At 35.4% G+C, this 17,119-nt stretch overlaps 1 protein-coding gene across 10 annotated transcripts in view; it reads left to right on the plus strand.

Annotated features, from left to right (window-relative positions):
- The window catches only part of LRRC7 (leucine rich repeat containing 7), a 491,781-nt gene that overhangs the window by 136,800 nt on the left and 337,862 nt on the right, over positions 1-17,119 (plus strand). Inside the window, exon 3 of one of the 10 annotated variants that reach the window (XM_072834029.1) lies at positions 6,290-6,365. The exons of the other annotated variants lie outside the window; for them this stretch is intronic. Coding sequence (XP_072690130.1) covers position 6,365 — 1 coding nt within the window. The 5' untranslated portion in view covers positions 6,290-6,364. The remainder of the gene's footprint in view (positions 1-6,289; positions 6,366-17,119) is intronic. 10 annotated transcript variants of the gene reach the window in all.

Genomic DNA, 17,119 nt, shown 5'->3' on the forward strand with positions numbered 1-17,119 from the left:
TAGCTGTTGGTGGCCCATCCATCTCCTCTTGATCCTTAATGTTCTACTATGTGCCCGTGCATCTAAGTGCAAGTATTGTTGCACCCTCTGGAGAACCTTCTTTGGGCAAGTGTTCAGTGCAGCCTGGAGGTTCAGAGGACTTCATTCCTCCAGGTGCAGCATCAGTCATTGAGAGATGGGAGTGGGGGAATAAATAGCTCACCTTCCTCACCCCTCTCATGCCCTCCCTGAGCATGAGCATATGCCTCGTAGGTGACAGTTTCAGTTGCCTGGAACGGCAGCGGCTTCATTACTTCCTGTTCCACTTCTTTACTTGTATACTGGTGTTTCACTGGATTGCCTCCCAGATAAAGCATTGACATCCAGATCTATGTCTTAGGCAGAACCTGCTGCCGGGGGAAACCAACCTGAGAGAACTATCTCTGACCACCTAGGATAGAACCTGCAATAGAATACGCGCTTAGTAAGGTCAGTCTCCTCCTCCTCACCCCATGCTCCCCTAAGTCAAGCACGCATGAGGAAATGTTTTAGAAAGTCATCTCTAGACTAAACTCTAGTTTGGGAGGTAACTAAAGTCAGAGTCCCCCCAGAGGCCAGTGAGGAAGCAGACAACCACTTTAGAACTGACAAAAACAAAACAAAAAAATCAATAAAAACCCAGACAAGCCAATGTGAAATGCCAGTGAAATCTAGTTACAAAGTCTGTTGATTTTCTTTTCTATCCTTCACTGCACGTTGTATACTCTGCTGGACCGTGTGGTTCAGTGAAATGTTCTAAGAGAGTAGTTGTGCCATAAAGATACCACTAAGTAAGGAAAATTATATACATGATTAGGCCAATAAAAATAGGCCAAGGGATCAGCAAATTGTTCTGTGAAATCAGTCAGAGATTACAAGGGCTCTTCCTCCTGTCCTACCAGGTCCTTACGTCGTGGTGGTACTGGGGCAATGTGGAGGGGCCTCTGAGCTCCAGCAGCACTCTCAAAGCTGCTATGTATACAGTTGACCCTTGAACAATGGGGAGTTAGAGGCGCCAACCACCCCCACCCCCGCCCGCATACAGTCAAAAATCCGCGAATGACTTTTGACTTTCCAAAAACCTACCTATACCGTAGCCTACTGTTGAACGGAAGCCTCCCTGATGTGCTTGCCTTGCAAGGACATTTCCACGTCAAGTATTCCTCGTCCTCTCTTCTAACTCATTTTCCACTTCTAAACCAGCCTTAAACAGGTCATCTGAAGATTCTACTGGCTCCGGAAAATTCTAAAAATGTTAAAGATTTATGTCCTACCAGAGCATATACAAGGTCTGATCTGTCAGCTTCTCCTGTCCCAATCTATCCTTGGGTGATTGCTCTTCATGCTGCTTGGGCTTAGGTAGACTAAAGTTCCTCCGTGCATGCCACAGACCTTCGTGTCCTTCTGAGTGGTGATCTTTCTTCCTGGAATTTAAATATCAGCTGTTTACATAAATAGGTCTCTCTCTCCTTAGGTGTCTGCTGACATGTCATCTTCTCAGCGCGGCCTTTCTTGATCCCTTTATCTGAGATGTATCGCTTATCACTACAACAATGCCACCTAACAAACAGCAACGGAATCTCAGTGGCGCGCAGTAGCGAGCATTTATTTACCTCGGTGTCCGCGGATTGGTTGGGAATCCACCAAGCCAGGCTGGGCATTGCTTGGTGGCTCTGCTGATTCCATTGGGTTCTGTTCATGTCTGGAGGTCAAAGAGAAGTCAACTGATCTATGATGCTTTTGCTATAGACACAGCTCTGCTCAGTGTATCTCTCATTTTACTCCTCGAACCCGTGGGCCAACCTGGACATGTTCACCTCATAGTTCTTACACATGGCAGAGCTGAGACAATGTGGCCGGAGACACACAAGGCCTCTTACGGCCTAGGATCAGAACAGGTCCACCATTCCTTGCACCCATGCTGTTGACCAGAGCAAGTCACAGAGACACGCCCAACATCAGTGGTATATTCCTCCCACGGAAATATTAGGAGCAGGAAAGGAATATCTCTGAATACTAAGGTCTCCTTCGTTATTTCAATTCAGAGTGCTCAGTTTATTGCCTTCTAGGTAATTTTGTTTTTTTCTCTTTAATGATCCTTGCGTCTGTCTCACTCATGAAATTTTATATTAGACAAGAAAAAAAGAATAGACTGGATGGTATCGGAACAAATTAAACCCCAAATATCAGCAGTTCTAGCCTTGTCTATCCCTCCCTTTCCCTGGAGAGTTCAAGGGATTTAGAGAGGGGAATAAATATAGAAGGAACACAAGAGGCTTACAGTGATTTACGAGGCTCTGCCATTTTTTCTGCCTTTTTACTTGCCTTTAAAATAATATACTTGCGTGGAAGAAACTTAAAGGATCTTGGTTTGTTCATTGAAATTCAATGAAAATTTAATAAAATGTCTAAAATACCTGGGGCATCTAAGGCGCTGACTGACCACCGAGTCAGAAGCCTTCCATGAACTTCTGGAGTGTGCTCAGCGCTCCCCGACCCTGGCTCCCATAGTGAAATAAGGTCACTTTCTGTCGTCTCCTGTCTCAGATTATACTTAAATCTGCTTTCAATCTCTGCCCTTCAGTGATGAGCTCCATTAAGAGTTTATTCCTAATTTATCCAAGAGGCTACACAGGCAGGATCTGGAGGGCCTTAGTCTCATATTGGGAATTCTGTTTTGCCTTCTAGTTTCTGAAAAGCCTTCATATCTGGACTTTCAAGCCCTGTCTTTAAAGTCAAATGACCTACAATGCCACTACTAAGACACCCTTTGCTCCACCCAGATCTCACAAACCCGGTGCTGGGTGTGCGATGTCACACTCTTGGCAAGCCTCCCACTCTAATTCCTATAGGTGGACACCTGCAAGGTGTGACCACAAATTCCGATGAATTTCCTGAAGATACTGGTGACCTTCAAAAGGTCCTCACTTGCTAAGGATAGCTGTGGTGAAATTCCTCCCAACATAATGAGCAGACTATGGTTATTTAAAATTTCTCTCAACCTTGTAATTCAACCTAAATATGTTCCCTGCCATAGTTCTTACCTGGATTGATATTATGAAGTTTCTGTGATATGCAGCACCTGTATTTCATCAGCTCTGAGAGTATTATTGGCATTAAATAGTCAAAGACTATTAGTAATCAGATCACAGTAGCACTAGGAGAACATTAACCTTGAGACAGTTAAACTTCTTTAGCCAATTCAACATCTGTTTCAGAGCATTCTTGCCATTTCAAACCCTCTGAATTTTTCATTTATCCCGTAGTATTTGGAAACCTGTCTAGAATTTTAGTGTTATCAAGAATACCCACTGTGCCCTCTGGATGTGAAAGGTTAATTTTGATGGACATTTAAACACATTAGGCAATCTCATTTAGGAAATGTGAAGCTGGGATTTGTGGTGCTTGGCACCCAAATCTGGCTTATTCACTGCGTTGTCATAGCCCAAGTGCTGTACCAACACTGGTTAAATATGACAACATCTACAGAGTGATAGATGCTACATAGAAGCATGACTGAATGAGGACTTGGCCCCGGGAGGCCTTGTTTTAAATAGTAGCTTATACCTTAAGGATTTTTCATATGCACTTTCTACTTTTGAGTAACAGGTGGAAGAGGCAGGTCTCACTGGGATTACTTGCAGCTCAGGCCATCTAAAGATATGGAAAGTTTGGGAAGAAAAGGACTGTAATAAGGAGTACTACTTAGTGAGAATCAACATCCATTTAATGCATAACATGGATTTTTAGGTCATCATTTACATACAATATAGGCACTGAGTGAGGAGGTTATCCATCAAGACTGTTGACTAAAAGACTAGAAACCAGAAATACCACAAAGTAAGTGTAGCCCAAAGCAAGAAACCTTTCAAAAGACTTGCATACAATGCTTCCTTATCTTAGCTCTCCCACTAAGTCTCTTAAAATGGACTTTAACCCTGGGGGCTACATACACTAGACCCAAAGGATCAGTGATAGCACTGAAAAAAAACACTTGAAAATTATTTTTCTTTTAAGCATCTTATTTTAAGTTATTTAGTAAAAGGTTACCGTCAAGGCTGGTATGCTGGCCTCTATTATAACCAAAAGGTTCTTTTTTTTCCCCTTCAACATTGGCCTTAAAAATGTGGTTTCACCTGTTACTATGTATATTAGGTCTCTTGTAAAAGAAAAATAAAATGCTGTGTTTAAAAGAGCATGTGTCCTCCTAACAGTATTTCCCTTCCCTAGTGAGTGTTTGTCTCACTAGCCATGATGAAGCCCAATTCCAATGATTTGCAAATAACAGAAGCAAGTTTATTCATTCTTAAAATAATATCACTGTATATTATACTAAATAATATAATTGTAATATACTAATATAACTATTACAATATTATAATATAGTACACTACACTGTAATACAGTATTGTATAGCATAATATAACTATAATAATAATATTAATAATTCAGACATATTTCTTTCATTATATTGAATAGTGAATCTGCCTGAAAGTAGAGGGGCAACTTTTATTTTCAACAAAGTAGCAACAAAAGAACAGATGACAAGAATATAATAATGTATTTTTTTAAGTATATATCACTTTTTTGGGGCAGTGGAATAACATATTTAGGATTAAAATTTTACTTGTTACAGTATAACAAAATAAAAGCAAAGACTGTTCTCCTAAGAAGTGTGCTTAGCTGTTAATTTATATTACTTTGTATTATTTTTTGAAGATTATTTGTGAGACACTTAGGTTAATTATTATTGTCACTATACAGATAATGAAGTTACAGTAGATGATGATTCCAGTTTTCTAATCTAGACTCTAGACTATATTAAATGGCATTTAACCAGACTGTATCTTTGTATTCCTATGAAATTCAGGATAACATATTGCAGGCTGTAAGCATTTCATTATGTAACCTATAATGGTGCTATGTAAATCATTTTTAATTTTAGTATAAAAGTTAAAAGGCAAAGGTATTAAGAATAACCATAAAAATTGTTAATTTCTATTTCTTTTAATAATGCATTTGTAATCAGAAAATTACTTCAGCCTAAACACATGGTTTGCTAAGCTTTATTTAAGATTGTGCATTTTATACAAGTAATTACATCAATTAAATAAACATAATCTCCAGCATTTTAACTGCTATTTATATATTTTCAATACATTTTTTATTTTCCAAAATATCCTTTAGAGTCCTAACTTCAAGGAGAGATTTCTTTTAGTACCTAAGTGTTACTATGTACGTTTGGCTTTAGTAAACAGATTTTGTACATTTTCTTGGTCCTTTCATTCCAATTTTTAAATGTCTTATTAAAAAATTGCACTAAATAATATCAATAAAGCATCCCTTTATGATTCCTAAAGCATACCAGGCTCAGCCTGTGTATCAAATAGATAACTTCTCTGTTCCACTGATAAATGGAGGTTTCCTATAGCCCTGACTTATACATTTAATAATTATATTGAGATTCTTGGATTTTATACATATAAAGGCTTTACATTAAGTATTCAAACAAACAATTTCAAGGTGTCATTTTCTTCTTTATTTTCCAGGTCAACCCTGGGTTGTAACATTGCAGAGTAGAAACTACAATGCTAAATAAATATGCATATCTGCATTAATCTCATTAAAGTCACTTTTAAAAAATAAACTTGATTATTACAAATGCATATGGGTATTTTAGGCTCAATTATCTTAATTGTAAAATATCAAACACATTAAGCTACGAATATACACACACCTAAGTGCCAGTGTCAAAGCACTGTGTTTTAATGACCACCGGGAATTACCAAATCAGGGTTTAAGGTGTAATAGTGAGAACATAAAATCTTATTCACCCAGAATAATTAGAGGAAAGGCAGCTCTGACCTGCAAGAACCTAAATTATGAAAATTTTTAAAAGGAATTCTGTCTTTATAACTTTAAAAAAAATAACATTTCACATTAATTACTTAGTTATTGGAAATAAAACAGGCAAGGTGGAAAATCACTATACAAAGAATTTTCCTTGCAGATACTGAATTGTTTTTAGAAGGAATATTGGACAATAGTGTCCTTTTGTTCCATACTGAATTTATATATTCACAGCTCAAATACTTAAGATGGTAGTGTTTATGAAATTATTCTAATGAGGATGTATAACCTGACAATTAGAAATACATTTGATTAAGCTCTTCACATTCCATTCTTGCTTATTATGTTCATTTAGATGCATTTGTCAATTTATAAGTACAGTTAATTAAAAATTTTTAAATTTTCTTTTTTTTTTTTAAAGGAGCCCGCTACATGAAAAAAATGCAAGTCAAAGTGGTCACAACCTAGAAGTCTGCAGAGACAGGAATAACTAGCAAGTAGATACTATGTTATTTTACTATGCTTAAATATGTAGAATTCAGTAGTATTCTGGGAACTTTACTCTATAATTACAAAATAGTCTTGTAATTTTAAATTCATATCTAGTAGTATTTGTGTTAACTATATCACATCATAAAAATAGGAAGAAAAAATGGTAACTATGGATTTCAGGAAACAAATTTTCTGTCAATAATAATGAAATGATTTTGGTCAGAAAGTGAGTTTAAAAATTATATCTTTTCAGAGGTCTTATACTTAGAGACCTAATTCAACAACACATTCCTTTCTAAAAAAAAGCATCTCCCTATACCTTGTAACACATTAAACCACTGTATAAATGTGTTAATTCCTCTCATAAACCATTAATAGGAATTATATTAAAATCATGCTTTTAAGAAATAGAATGAAATTGCATTCACTTTCGAAGGTTACATTTCAAAATTTCAAGGTGATATCAAATGAAATCTAGACACGAAGCAGGAACTTTCCATTTATCAGTACTCACTGACATTTTCAAGAAATGAAATAGGAGGTTCAATGATAAGAACATGTAATGTTTGGATGAATGGATTTTTAAAAAGATTTAAGAATGTGGGAAGGGTAAATAAGATTATTTGAATGGCAAGAAGGATCTTTGAGACTCTCATGGTTCCATATTAAAGTATTTTGGGGTTGATTTTTGCTCCCCGAATGTATCTCGGAGATTGTAACAGAATCAGAAAATGTTGAAGCTAAAAGTATTTTGGAAAGTATTTACATCAATTCTTTCATTGATATGGTTTAAGAAATGAAGTTTGTACTTAGAAACTGTACATGTCATATACTTCCATGCATACACACATGAACACATTTAGATGCACATACAGAATAATAACCATGTATTTTTTAGGATAAAAATACAGGTCTTTAACAAGATATTTATATTTTAACAGATATTTTTCAGTGGATGATGATTAAGATATGTCTGCAAATAAAAATCTATGAGAAATGATGGCAGCATCCACAATCAAAATATTTTAGAAATTATACATGTTTTTATATTTAAAATCCTACGTAGTAGAAACTTTTTAAATTATAGACATTCTTTAAAACTGTATTTCAACTGCTTAAAGAAGATTCCTAAAAAAACTTTATAAGCCAAAAGAAATTTCTTCCCTTTCAGTCTTTTTTTGAAGGACTTATAAATGACTAGTTATGGATGATAACACATTCAAACGATATCAAATAGTTATAAATTCGAACCATACATTTTCATAAGAAGATGGCTAAACAATAACTCAGTAAAACTCAGAGATAAAAAAGCATGAGTGAAAACCTAACAAATTTGGTTTATAAATTTAGACATTTTATCCTGGGATGTCATACAGTGATACACACTTAACACTGTAGGGTGTAAGAATCAAAATTCAAAATTCAGACTTTTAAAATAGTTTAGTTGGACTATCTTTGTATTAAAGGAGAGAAACTTCTAATAATTGTTTTTAGATACACGTTGGTAAGAGTCAGTGTCGGGATCAATTTTAGCTCAGAAGGAAGTGAAGAAGGCCAGAATTTGAAAGGTATTGAAGAACTTAAAAGAAGTGTTTTAAAAAGGAAAAACATCAAGAAGGCTGTTGAGGGAATCCAGGAGTGGGAGTCCAGGAGACTGGTGCTTGTGGCCACGCAGCTGGGGAATCTGGGAGTCACACTAAGGTGCTGACAGTAGCGATAAAGAGGGCTGGGATAGAAACCAACACCCGCTTCCCTGGATTCTGCGGGAACTTCGTTTGGGTGAACAGTGGCCCCATTGCTTGAGATCTGGAACTTTAAGTGTAGAGCTTCCAGTAGATGATGGTAAAATGGTGACTTGAGTTTGCAATGTGGAGTGCAGGTGCCTCCGCACAGCCGAACGGGGACACTGCAGAGTTGTCAGAAATGCACAGCTGGAGGTAGGACTAGACGGTGTCTCCCAGTAGACAAAGTGGTTGAAGCCGCCAGGATGTCATCGGGAATATTGTCATAGGTGCAATTCTTAGGATCAATATTCGATCATCAAAGATCTGTGTAGAGAAAGAGAAATCAGCCACAAAAACTGAGCAAGAGTCAGCAGTGAGAGGAAATCTGGCTTCCAGTATTTTTGTTTCACTTTTTTTTTTTTTTTTTTTTAAAGAAATTGAAGAAGCAGGAAGATTCGTAGAGGTTGGCAATGTCAGATGCTGCCGGAAAGCCTGGGAGGAGGATGACTGAGGACGGAAAACTTTTAAAGATATCTCAGTTAGTCATGCAGTCAGTGGGAGCCCCTGAAGGGAGATAATCCAACTTTGGAGGCCAAACGAATTTGTGAATCCTTTTTCATATAGAGCCTTTGTTCTTTACCTTATCTCCTTCATATATCAATCCCAATAATAGATTTACGTTTTTCATATTTACCTTACATAGTTTCATATTTGTAACTCAGATTTACTTCTTTTCAGAACATCCTTATAACTCCCTGAAACTTAACGCTAATTTGAATAGCGCTAATTCAAGTTAATGTATCTTGGTTAAGGAGATTTTTACTACTGGGTGATCCTATCAAATATAGATGGCCTATTATTATTTCATGTAGTAATCTCATAAATGATTTCGCATAGTAGGCTGACAAATATCTGTTTGCCTCTGTTGCGAAAAACCCAGTCCTTCTCCTGTGTTCCTTCTTTGCTTTCTTTATTTTTGTTTTTAAGATTTTATTTATATATTCATGAGAGACACAGAGAGAGAAAGAGGCAGAGACACAGGCAGAGGGAGAAGCAGGCCCCATGTGGGGAGCCCAACATGGGACTCGATCCCAGGACCTGGGATCACGACCTGAGCCAAAGGCAGACGCTCAACCACAGAGCCCCCCTCCCCACCCCCCAGGCACTCCCTCCTTTGCTTCACAACTGCCACACTCAAAACCATTCTGACACCAGTCTGTCTTTCATTTCTTCCTACATGTCTGTGTTTCCACTAGGGAATATTTTTTCTCCTGCCTGAAGGACTCTTTTGCATTTCTTTTAGTGCCAATGTGCCAGAAATAAATTTTTCTCAGTTTTTATTTCTCTGAAACTTTTTATTTCATCTTTATTTCCAAACATTATTTTTGCTGGTTATAGAATTTCTTTTTCAGTGCTTCGAAGATATCACCCCATTGTGTTGTAGCTCTGTTCTTTCTCTTGGGAGTAAAGTCGTAAGTCTCACTGGTGCTTTTTTGATGACTATTTGTCTTATTGTGTAAAAGATTTTTAAAAGACTTTCAGAATGGCTTTTAAATTATGGTAAAATATGCATAACAAAATTTACCATCTTAACCATTTTTAAATGGACAGTTTAGTGTTATTCGGTATATTCCCGTTGTTACACAACCATGGCCACCAACCGTCTCCATACCTCTTTCCATATTGCAAAACTGAAAGTCTGTACTGTAAGCAGTAACTCCCTGTTCTCCTGCCCCTCTTCCAGCCCCTGCAAACCACCATTCTACTGTCTGTCTCTTGGAATTTGACTACTTTGGAGCAATCTAAGTGGAACCATATAGTATTTGTTCTTTTGAGACTGAGCATAATGTCCTTTAGTTTTGTCCGTGTTGTAGCTTGTGTCAGACTTCTCTTCTTTTAAGGTGGAATAATATTCCATTCTGTGTATAGACAATATATTGTTCATCCGTTCATCTGTTGATGGATACTTGGGTTGCTTCCATTTTTTGACGATTGAGTGTAACGCTGCCACGAATACAGGTGTACATGTATCTCTTCAAATCCCAGCTTTCCTTTCTTTTGGGTATGTATACAGAAGTGGAATTTATGAATTATGTGAAAATTCTGTTTTCAGTTTTCTGAGGAGTTGCCATATTGCTTTCCATAGTAAGTACACCATTTTAAATTCCCAACAATGGAGCAAAAGCAAGCCAATTTTTTCACATCTTAGACAATACTCATTCATGTGTGTGTCTGTGTGTGTGTGTTCGATGGTCACCATCTTAATAGATATGAAATGATAATCTCATGATGATTCTGATTTCCATTTACCTAATAATGAGCGCTTGAGCACTTTTTCATGTGCTTATTGCCCTGAATATATCTTCTTTAGATAAATGTCTATTCAAATCCTTTACCTAATTTTTAATTGAGCTATTTTTGGTTGTTCTTTATAGGCTTTTAAGATTTTCTCTTCATTTGTTTTATTTTCAGCATTTTGATTATGATACATCTGGGTGTGGTTTTCTTTCCAGTTGTTTTCTCCAGAGTTTGCAAATTTCTGGTTAGAGATTTTCACCAATCTTGGAATATTCTTTTTCTTTTTTAATTTTTATTTATTTATGATAGGCACACAGTGAGAGAGAGAGAGAGAGGCAGAGACACAGGCAGAAGGAGAAGAGCAGGCTCCATGCACCGGGAGCCCAACGTGGGATTCGATCCCGGATCTCCAGGATAGCGCCCTGGGCCAAAGGCAGGCGCTAAACCGCTGCGCCACCCAGGGATCCCCAATTTTGGAATATTCTTAGCCACATTCTTTGCAAGTAGTGTTTCAATCCCATTCTTTCTTTTTCCTCGAACTTCAGCTACATAGATCTTTTCACTGTGCACACAATTCTCTTATACTCTATTATTTTATATTCTCTTTTTTCTACTTTAATTGGATATTCTCTGTTGATCTGTCTTCCAGTTCATTATCCAGTTTTTAACATGATTTTAAATTTATTTATTGAATTTTGAATTTCAGATACTATATCTTTCAATTATAGAATATTTGATTTTTAAATAAATTTTAATAATCTAATTAGATTATCCTATTATCTAAATAAATTAGCGAAATTCTATTTATCTTCATCTGATATAGCGTGTCCATCTTTTCAACCAGTTTCTTGAACATATCAATTGTAGTTAAAGTTCTTGTCTTTAATATGTTGATCACCTATGCATCTATTTTTAGTGTCTGTTTATTCCCTTATATTTTGGTCATTATGAACCTGTTTCTTTAAGTAAGTTTTACTAAATGCCAGATGTGTAGTATGCTACATTTTAGAGTCTCCAGGTGATAATATCTTGGCAAATAAAGTAGAAAAAATATTCCACCTAATTTTTTCAGGGATGAAGATGAGTAGAGTCTGGGTGCTTTAGTCTATCTCTGGTAATTTCCTGTTTATAAAGTGTAGTAACCCTCTAGAATTTTCAACTGAAATCTTGGTGTGTTTACTATGACTCTTGCCCCTTGTAAATTTATTGATAAGGCAGGACATTTTGCTTTGTATTTCAAAGATTTTTATCTAAAATTCTAGTTTACTGTGTCATGTAATACCAAACCACACTAAATTATTCAAAGGAAAGATCAACTATACCGTTAAGTATCTTCAGTTCTCCAGTGTTTACTTTAGGTTCTCCAGACACCCAGACCTGTTATTTGGCTTTCCCTGGTTATGGCCCTTTGATCAAACTAAACCCAGATTTTCAGACTCTTATTTTGTGCCATAGAATTGGCAAATGCTTCCAGAGAAAGCATCTTTTGATGCTCAGCTCACTTGTCTTTGGTTCTCCTCACTGTGAAAATTTAGCCCGGCTAGTTTTGTAGGTTCCTCAGCTCTCTATTTAAATGTATATATCTCTCCCAGTATCTCTCCGTAGAAGCATGATGCTGCAAAAAGAACAAAAAAACAAAAACAAAAACAAACAAAAAAAAAAAAAACAAAAAAACAAAACAAAACACTTTTTGTATATTGTTTTGGTATATAATGGGAATTTTTGCATGTCAACTAACACGACTAATGTACTTTTTTTATTTTCATGTCTTCCACTTCTTTCTCTTAGAATCCTTTCTAAAATAGACTTTATTTTTTAGAGCAGTTTTAGGTTTGCAGAAAAATTGAGCAGACAGTACAGAGAATTCCCATATATCCGCTGACCCCACACAAGCATAGCCTTCCACACCGTCAACATCCCTTACTGGAGTGGTACATTTGTTACAATCAATATTGACATAGTATTGTCATCCAAAGTCTGTAGTTGATAGTAAGCTTCACTCTTGGTGTACATTTTATGAATTTGGACAAATGTATAATGACATTCATTATTATAGTATCATACAGAATACTTTCACCACCCTAAAAATCCTGTCTTCCATGCCTCCTAATCCCTGAAAACTGTTGACCTTTTTACTATTTCTGTAATTTTGTCTTTTCTCGGATGTCATGTAGTTGAAATCAAACAGTATGTATCCTTTCAGACTGGTTTGTTTCACTTAATAATATGCATTTAATTTTCCTCCATGTCTTTTCAAGGCTTGATAGCTTATTTTTTTCTAGCACTGAGTAATATTTCAATGTACAGACCTAGAACAATCTATCTATTCATAGTGTATTCTTTTTAACAGCTGCATTAGATTCTAGAATATCTGGATGAGTTTCATTAAACAATCCTCCATTTAGGGATGATTTACTCTACTTACAATTTTTGCCTCTTAATATAATGGTATGTGAGCTAACCTGAATATATCCTCATTTATTTGCTTATGTTTCCGAGGGGATACATACCCAGGGGTTCCTGGGTGGCTCAGTCAGTTAAGCACCTGACTCTTGATTTCAGCTCAGGTCATGATTTCAGGGTCATGAGATTGAGCGCTGTGTTGGGTTCCATGCTTTCTGGGAATCTGCCTGAGATTCTCTCTCTCTCTCTCTCTCTCTCTCTGTCTTCCTTTGCCCCTTCTCCCACTCACACACACTCTCTCTCTAAAATAAATAAATCTGTAAAAAATTAAATAAGTATAACATTTACAAAGAAATACATACCCAGATATAAGCTTCTGGGGCATAAATATACTTTATATATGTAAATTTATATATATGTAATATATATTATATACATGTAATATTAAAGTTATTTTATTTTTATATACTATATACTTTTAAAATCACTTTACTGTGATAAGTATACATAACATAAAATGTACCATGTTTAAGTATACAGTTCATTGGCATTAAGTACTTTAGCATTATTGTATAGAAAATCACCAATATTAATATATAATGTTACATATTTCAAAAATCAAAAGCTTCTATATGATATAAACTGAAAAATGTCTCTTCCAACTCTATCCCCAACCAATCAGTTTTCCTTTCTAGAGGGAAACTGGTTATTATCAGTTTCTTATATAAACTTCCAGAGATATTTTTCCAATATATAGGCCTATGTACATACACATACATTTTTTTTTCTTTTTCCCTTAGATTATAGCATATTCAGGAACTGTTCAATACCTTTTTCCTACCTAGTGGAAAATATTGGATATAATTTCATATCTGTTTGTAAAGAATTTTCTTATTTTATTTTCATTTTATATAAACTCCTTAAGAGCACATTATGTGAATTCATATCCCTTCCAGTCTTTTGCTATCACAAACAATGCTACTCTAAGTGACCATAGGCATAGATGGTTTCGCATCTGTGCAAGCATATCATAGGAAGAGTGGAATTGTTATATACAATGTAATTCTAGTGGAATTTGTAAAATTGCTCTGCATAGAGCTTGTTCCAGTTTTTACCATTATCCATAATGTGATGCATATAACTTTCTAAATTTAATAGGCAAATATTGTACTCAAAAGCTATGATGATTTAGATTGCCATGGGTATGTAATATTCATTTTCACATTTGCCACTGAGAAATAAGTTGTAATCTCTCTTTTCTTATCTTTCTCATTCTGCTGGATATAGAGTAATATCTGAATTACTTCAGGTTGCATTTTCCTGGCTACCAGAGAGATTAAACGTTTCATATGTGTATTAGTCACATGCTCTTCTGTAATTTGTATGTTGATATTTCTTGCCTACCTTTTTATTGTGTTGGCTTTTTATTATCATTTTGTAACTGATCCTTATATATTACAAATATTGGCCCTTTTTTCTTTCAAATACATTGCAAATATTTTCCTCACCTAAAATTTGATTTTGCTAATGTTGGTTTTTGTCATTCTTTTAATGTATCGGGCAAAATACATTTTTTTCTTTTGTAGTGGAATTAACTCATTTTTGCTAGAATTCTATTACATGTAACTTATATTGGTATTTAATTCCCTAGAAACAGTTGGGTGGTTCTTATTTTTTCTTTAAAAAAAAAAACATTTTATTTATTTATTCATAGAGACACAGAGAGAGAGGCAGAGACACGAGCAGAGGGAGAAGTAGGCTCCACGCAGGGAGCCTGATGAGACTTGATCCCAGGTCTCCAGGATCACGCCCTTGGGTGGAGGCGGCGCTAAACCCCCTGAGCCTCCAGGGCTGCCCCAGTTGGGTGGTTCATATAGATTATGACAGGAAGTCTGTTTTCATGAATTATTTCATTATTTTAAATCACTTGTGATTGTGAAAGAGTTTTACAATTATGGAACATTTTATATTTCATGTGCAATACAAAGACAATTTCATGCTTTTATTTATTCATGAGAGACACACAGAGAGAGGCAGAGACACAGGCAGAGGGAGAAGCAGGCTCCCTGCAGGGAGCCCGATGTGGGACTTGATCCGAGGTCTCCAGGACCATGCCCTGGGCCAAAGGCAGGTACTCAACCACTGAGCCACTCAGGTGTCGATATAATGCTTTTGTGCAGCTATCTGAAAATGTTATTTTCTAGATAAGAGATGTCAATAAATGAAAGATAGTAAACCTCACTTGAGACTTCTGGGTTAAGAGATAAAAGTACCACAAAATGCCAGGAAGAGGAAAAAAATATTGTTTTTCAATTTTTCTGATACTAAATAAGTTGCTAAAGTTCTCTTGGGTTATAGTACTTACCTCCATGTTTTAGTGGCTAGTTCTCGTAAATTATTAGGAAGACTACTGGGAAATTAAAGCTTTTCCTTTTATCACTATTCATCTTATGTGATATTTAGAGTCCCCCATTCTTTACAAGTTACGGTGTTTGATAGGCATGAAGGGTAGCAAAGTGTTATATGTCACAAAGGCCGCAGAGTCTAGTGGTTGAAGTGCACATTCTGGAGTTGAATCTAGTTTAAAACCCAGCACTACCATTTAAGACTGTATAAAATGGTTCCTTAACTTCTCCTTGCCTCTGTTTTCCTCATCTGTAAAATGGAATGTGACTGTACTTGTCTCATTAGATTGTCTAGGTGTTGTGAATGAAGCAGCAAATGAAAATGACAAAATTCATACTTTGTAAATGAGGTATTTGATCCATTCGTATAAAATACAAATTTGACTATAATATGTCTTAGTGGAGTGAATAAAAACTAAATTACAAGTATCTATGCACCATTTACTCTATCCCTCTTTTTTTAAATTTATACTCAATCAGCCAACATACAGTACATCATTGGCTTCAGATGTAGTTTTTAATAATTCATCAGTTGCTTATATTGTAATCTCTTAAATATTTATAGATTAATAAACTATAGATTATTAATTATCAAAAATATGTAAATTTGAGAACAGTATGAGAAATGGATTGGCATAAAAAAAGAACAGGACACATGGCACATCGTAAGCACATAATATACTGATATAGAAAAAAAGAGACAAATGAAAGAAACAGACAAATATAGAGAACAAACTGGTAGTTGCCAGAGGGGAGGTCAGTGAGATGATGAGTAAAATAGGTGAAGGAAATTAATTATACTTATTGTGATGAGCACTGAGTAGGGTATAGAATTATTGAGTCCTTATGCTGTACATACACATGAAATTAGTATGACATTGTATATTAGTTATACTCAAATTAATTTTTTTAAATCAATAAAAATTAAAATAAAATTAATAAAATGAAATAATTGCCTTGAGTCAGTAAGTAGAAAATCAAATTAAGCAAATTTGTTTTAAAAGAAAGTAAATAGAAAGCAGAATTTGTATTCAGAACTGATTAACCTATTCTAAACTATTTTGAAAAACAGAGCTTTAGTTTAGAGTCTGTGAAGGAGAATATAACATGGAAAATCATACCAATAAAAAAGGGTAAATTTATGTTATTTTACAGTAGGATTTATTTATTGAACCAATATTTATGGAGCATCTACTTCATGCTTAACCCTGTTCTAAGTGCTGGGTGTATAGCAGTAAACAAAACAACGAAATCTATATTGTCCTGCGTGTGTGTGTCTTGCACAAAGAAGTGATACTTTAGGCCTATGAATTTGAAAGACACAGCCTGACAATCAATCCTGACTAGGATAGAGAGAAACAGGGGATGTAAAAATCACTCAAGGGGCGGTTTCTCTGTTGAGGTGAGAAGTCAGAGGCCTATACTTGGGAATGGCAGAAAGACTTATAAAAATTATACAACTGTGTTGTTACTGAATTTCTGAAATAAAATCATTTCAATGTACTATGGGGATTTGCTATTTTTAAATAAATCCTCTTCAATTATTTTTATGAATAATCATTTATACTTTTATTCAGTTTATATCTTTGATTTCCTTAAAATGTAATAAGCCTATACTACTTAAAAAAAAAAAATCTAACCCCAAACCAACTCTAAGTAAATATCTTCTTGAAAGGGTATCAGCAGTGTTTGCTAGACAGAGAGAAATGAAAAATAATCTAATAGTGTCCATTGAAAATAACCTGAGATTGAAAACCAACTATTACAGATTACAGGTGGCATCGAGAGGGACAGAAATTTAAAATATAAGGAATGAAACTGATGTCGTGATTCTCCAAATACTCTAATTCCTGTATGTAGCTTAGATGTCTAAAGGTTAGGAAATGTTATGATAGGAAAGAAGTCCTGAAATGCTGGGGTCAGCCACAA

Source organism: Canis lupus, chromosome 8 (assembly GCF_048164855.1).
Source record: "Canis lupus baileyi chromosome 8, mCanLup2.hap1, whole genome shotgun sequence".
Taxonomy (NCBI): domain Eukaryota; kingdom Metazoa; phylum Chordata; class Mammalia; order Carnivora; family Canidae; genus Canis; species Canis lupus.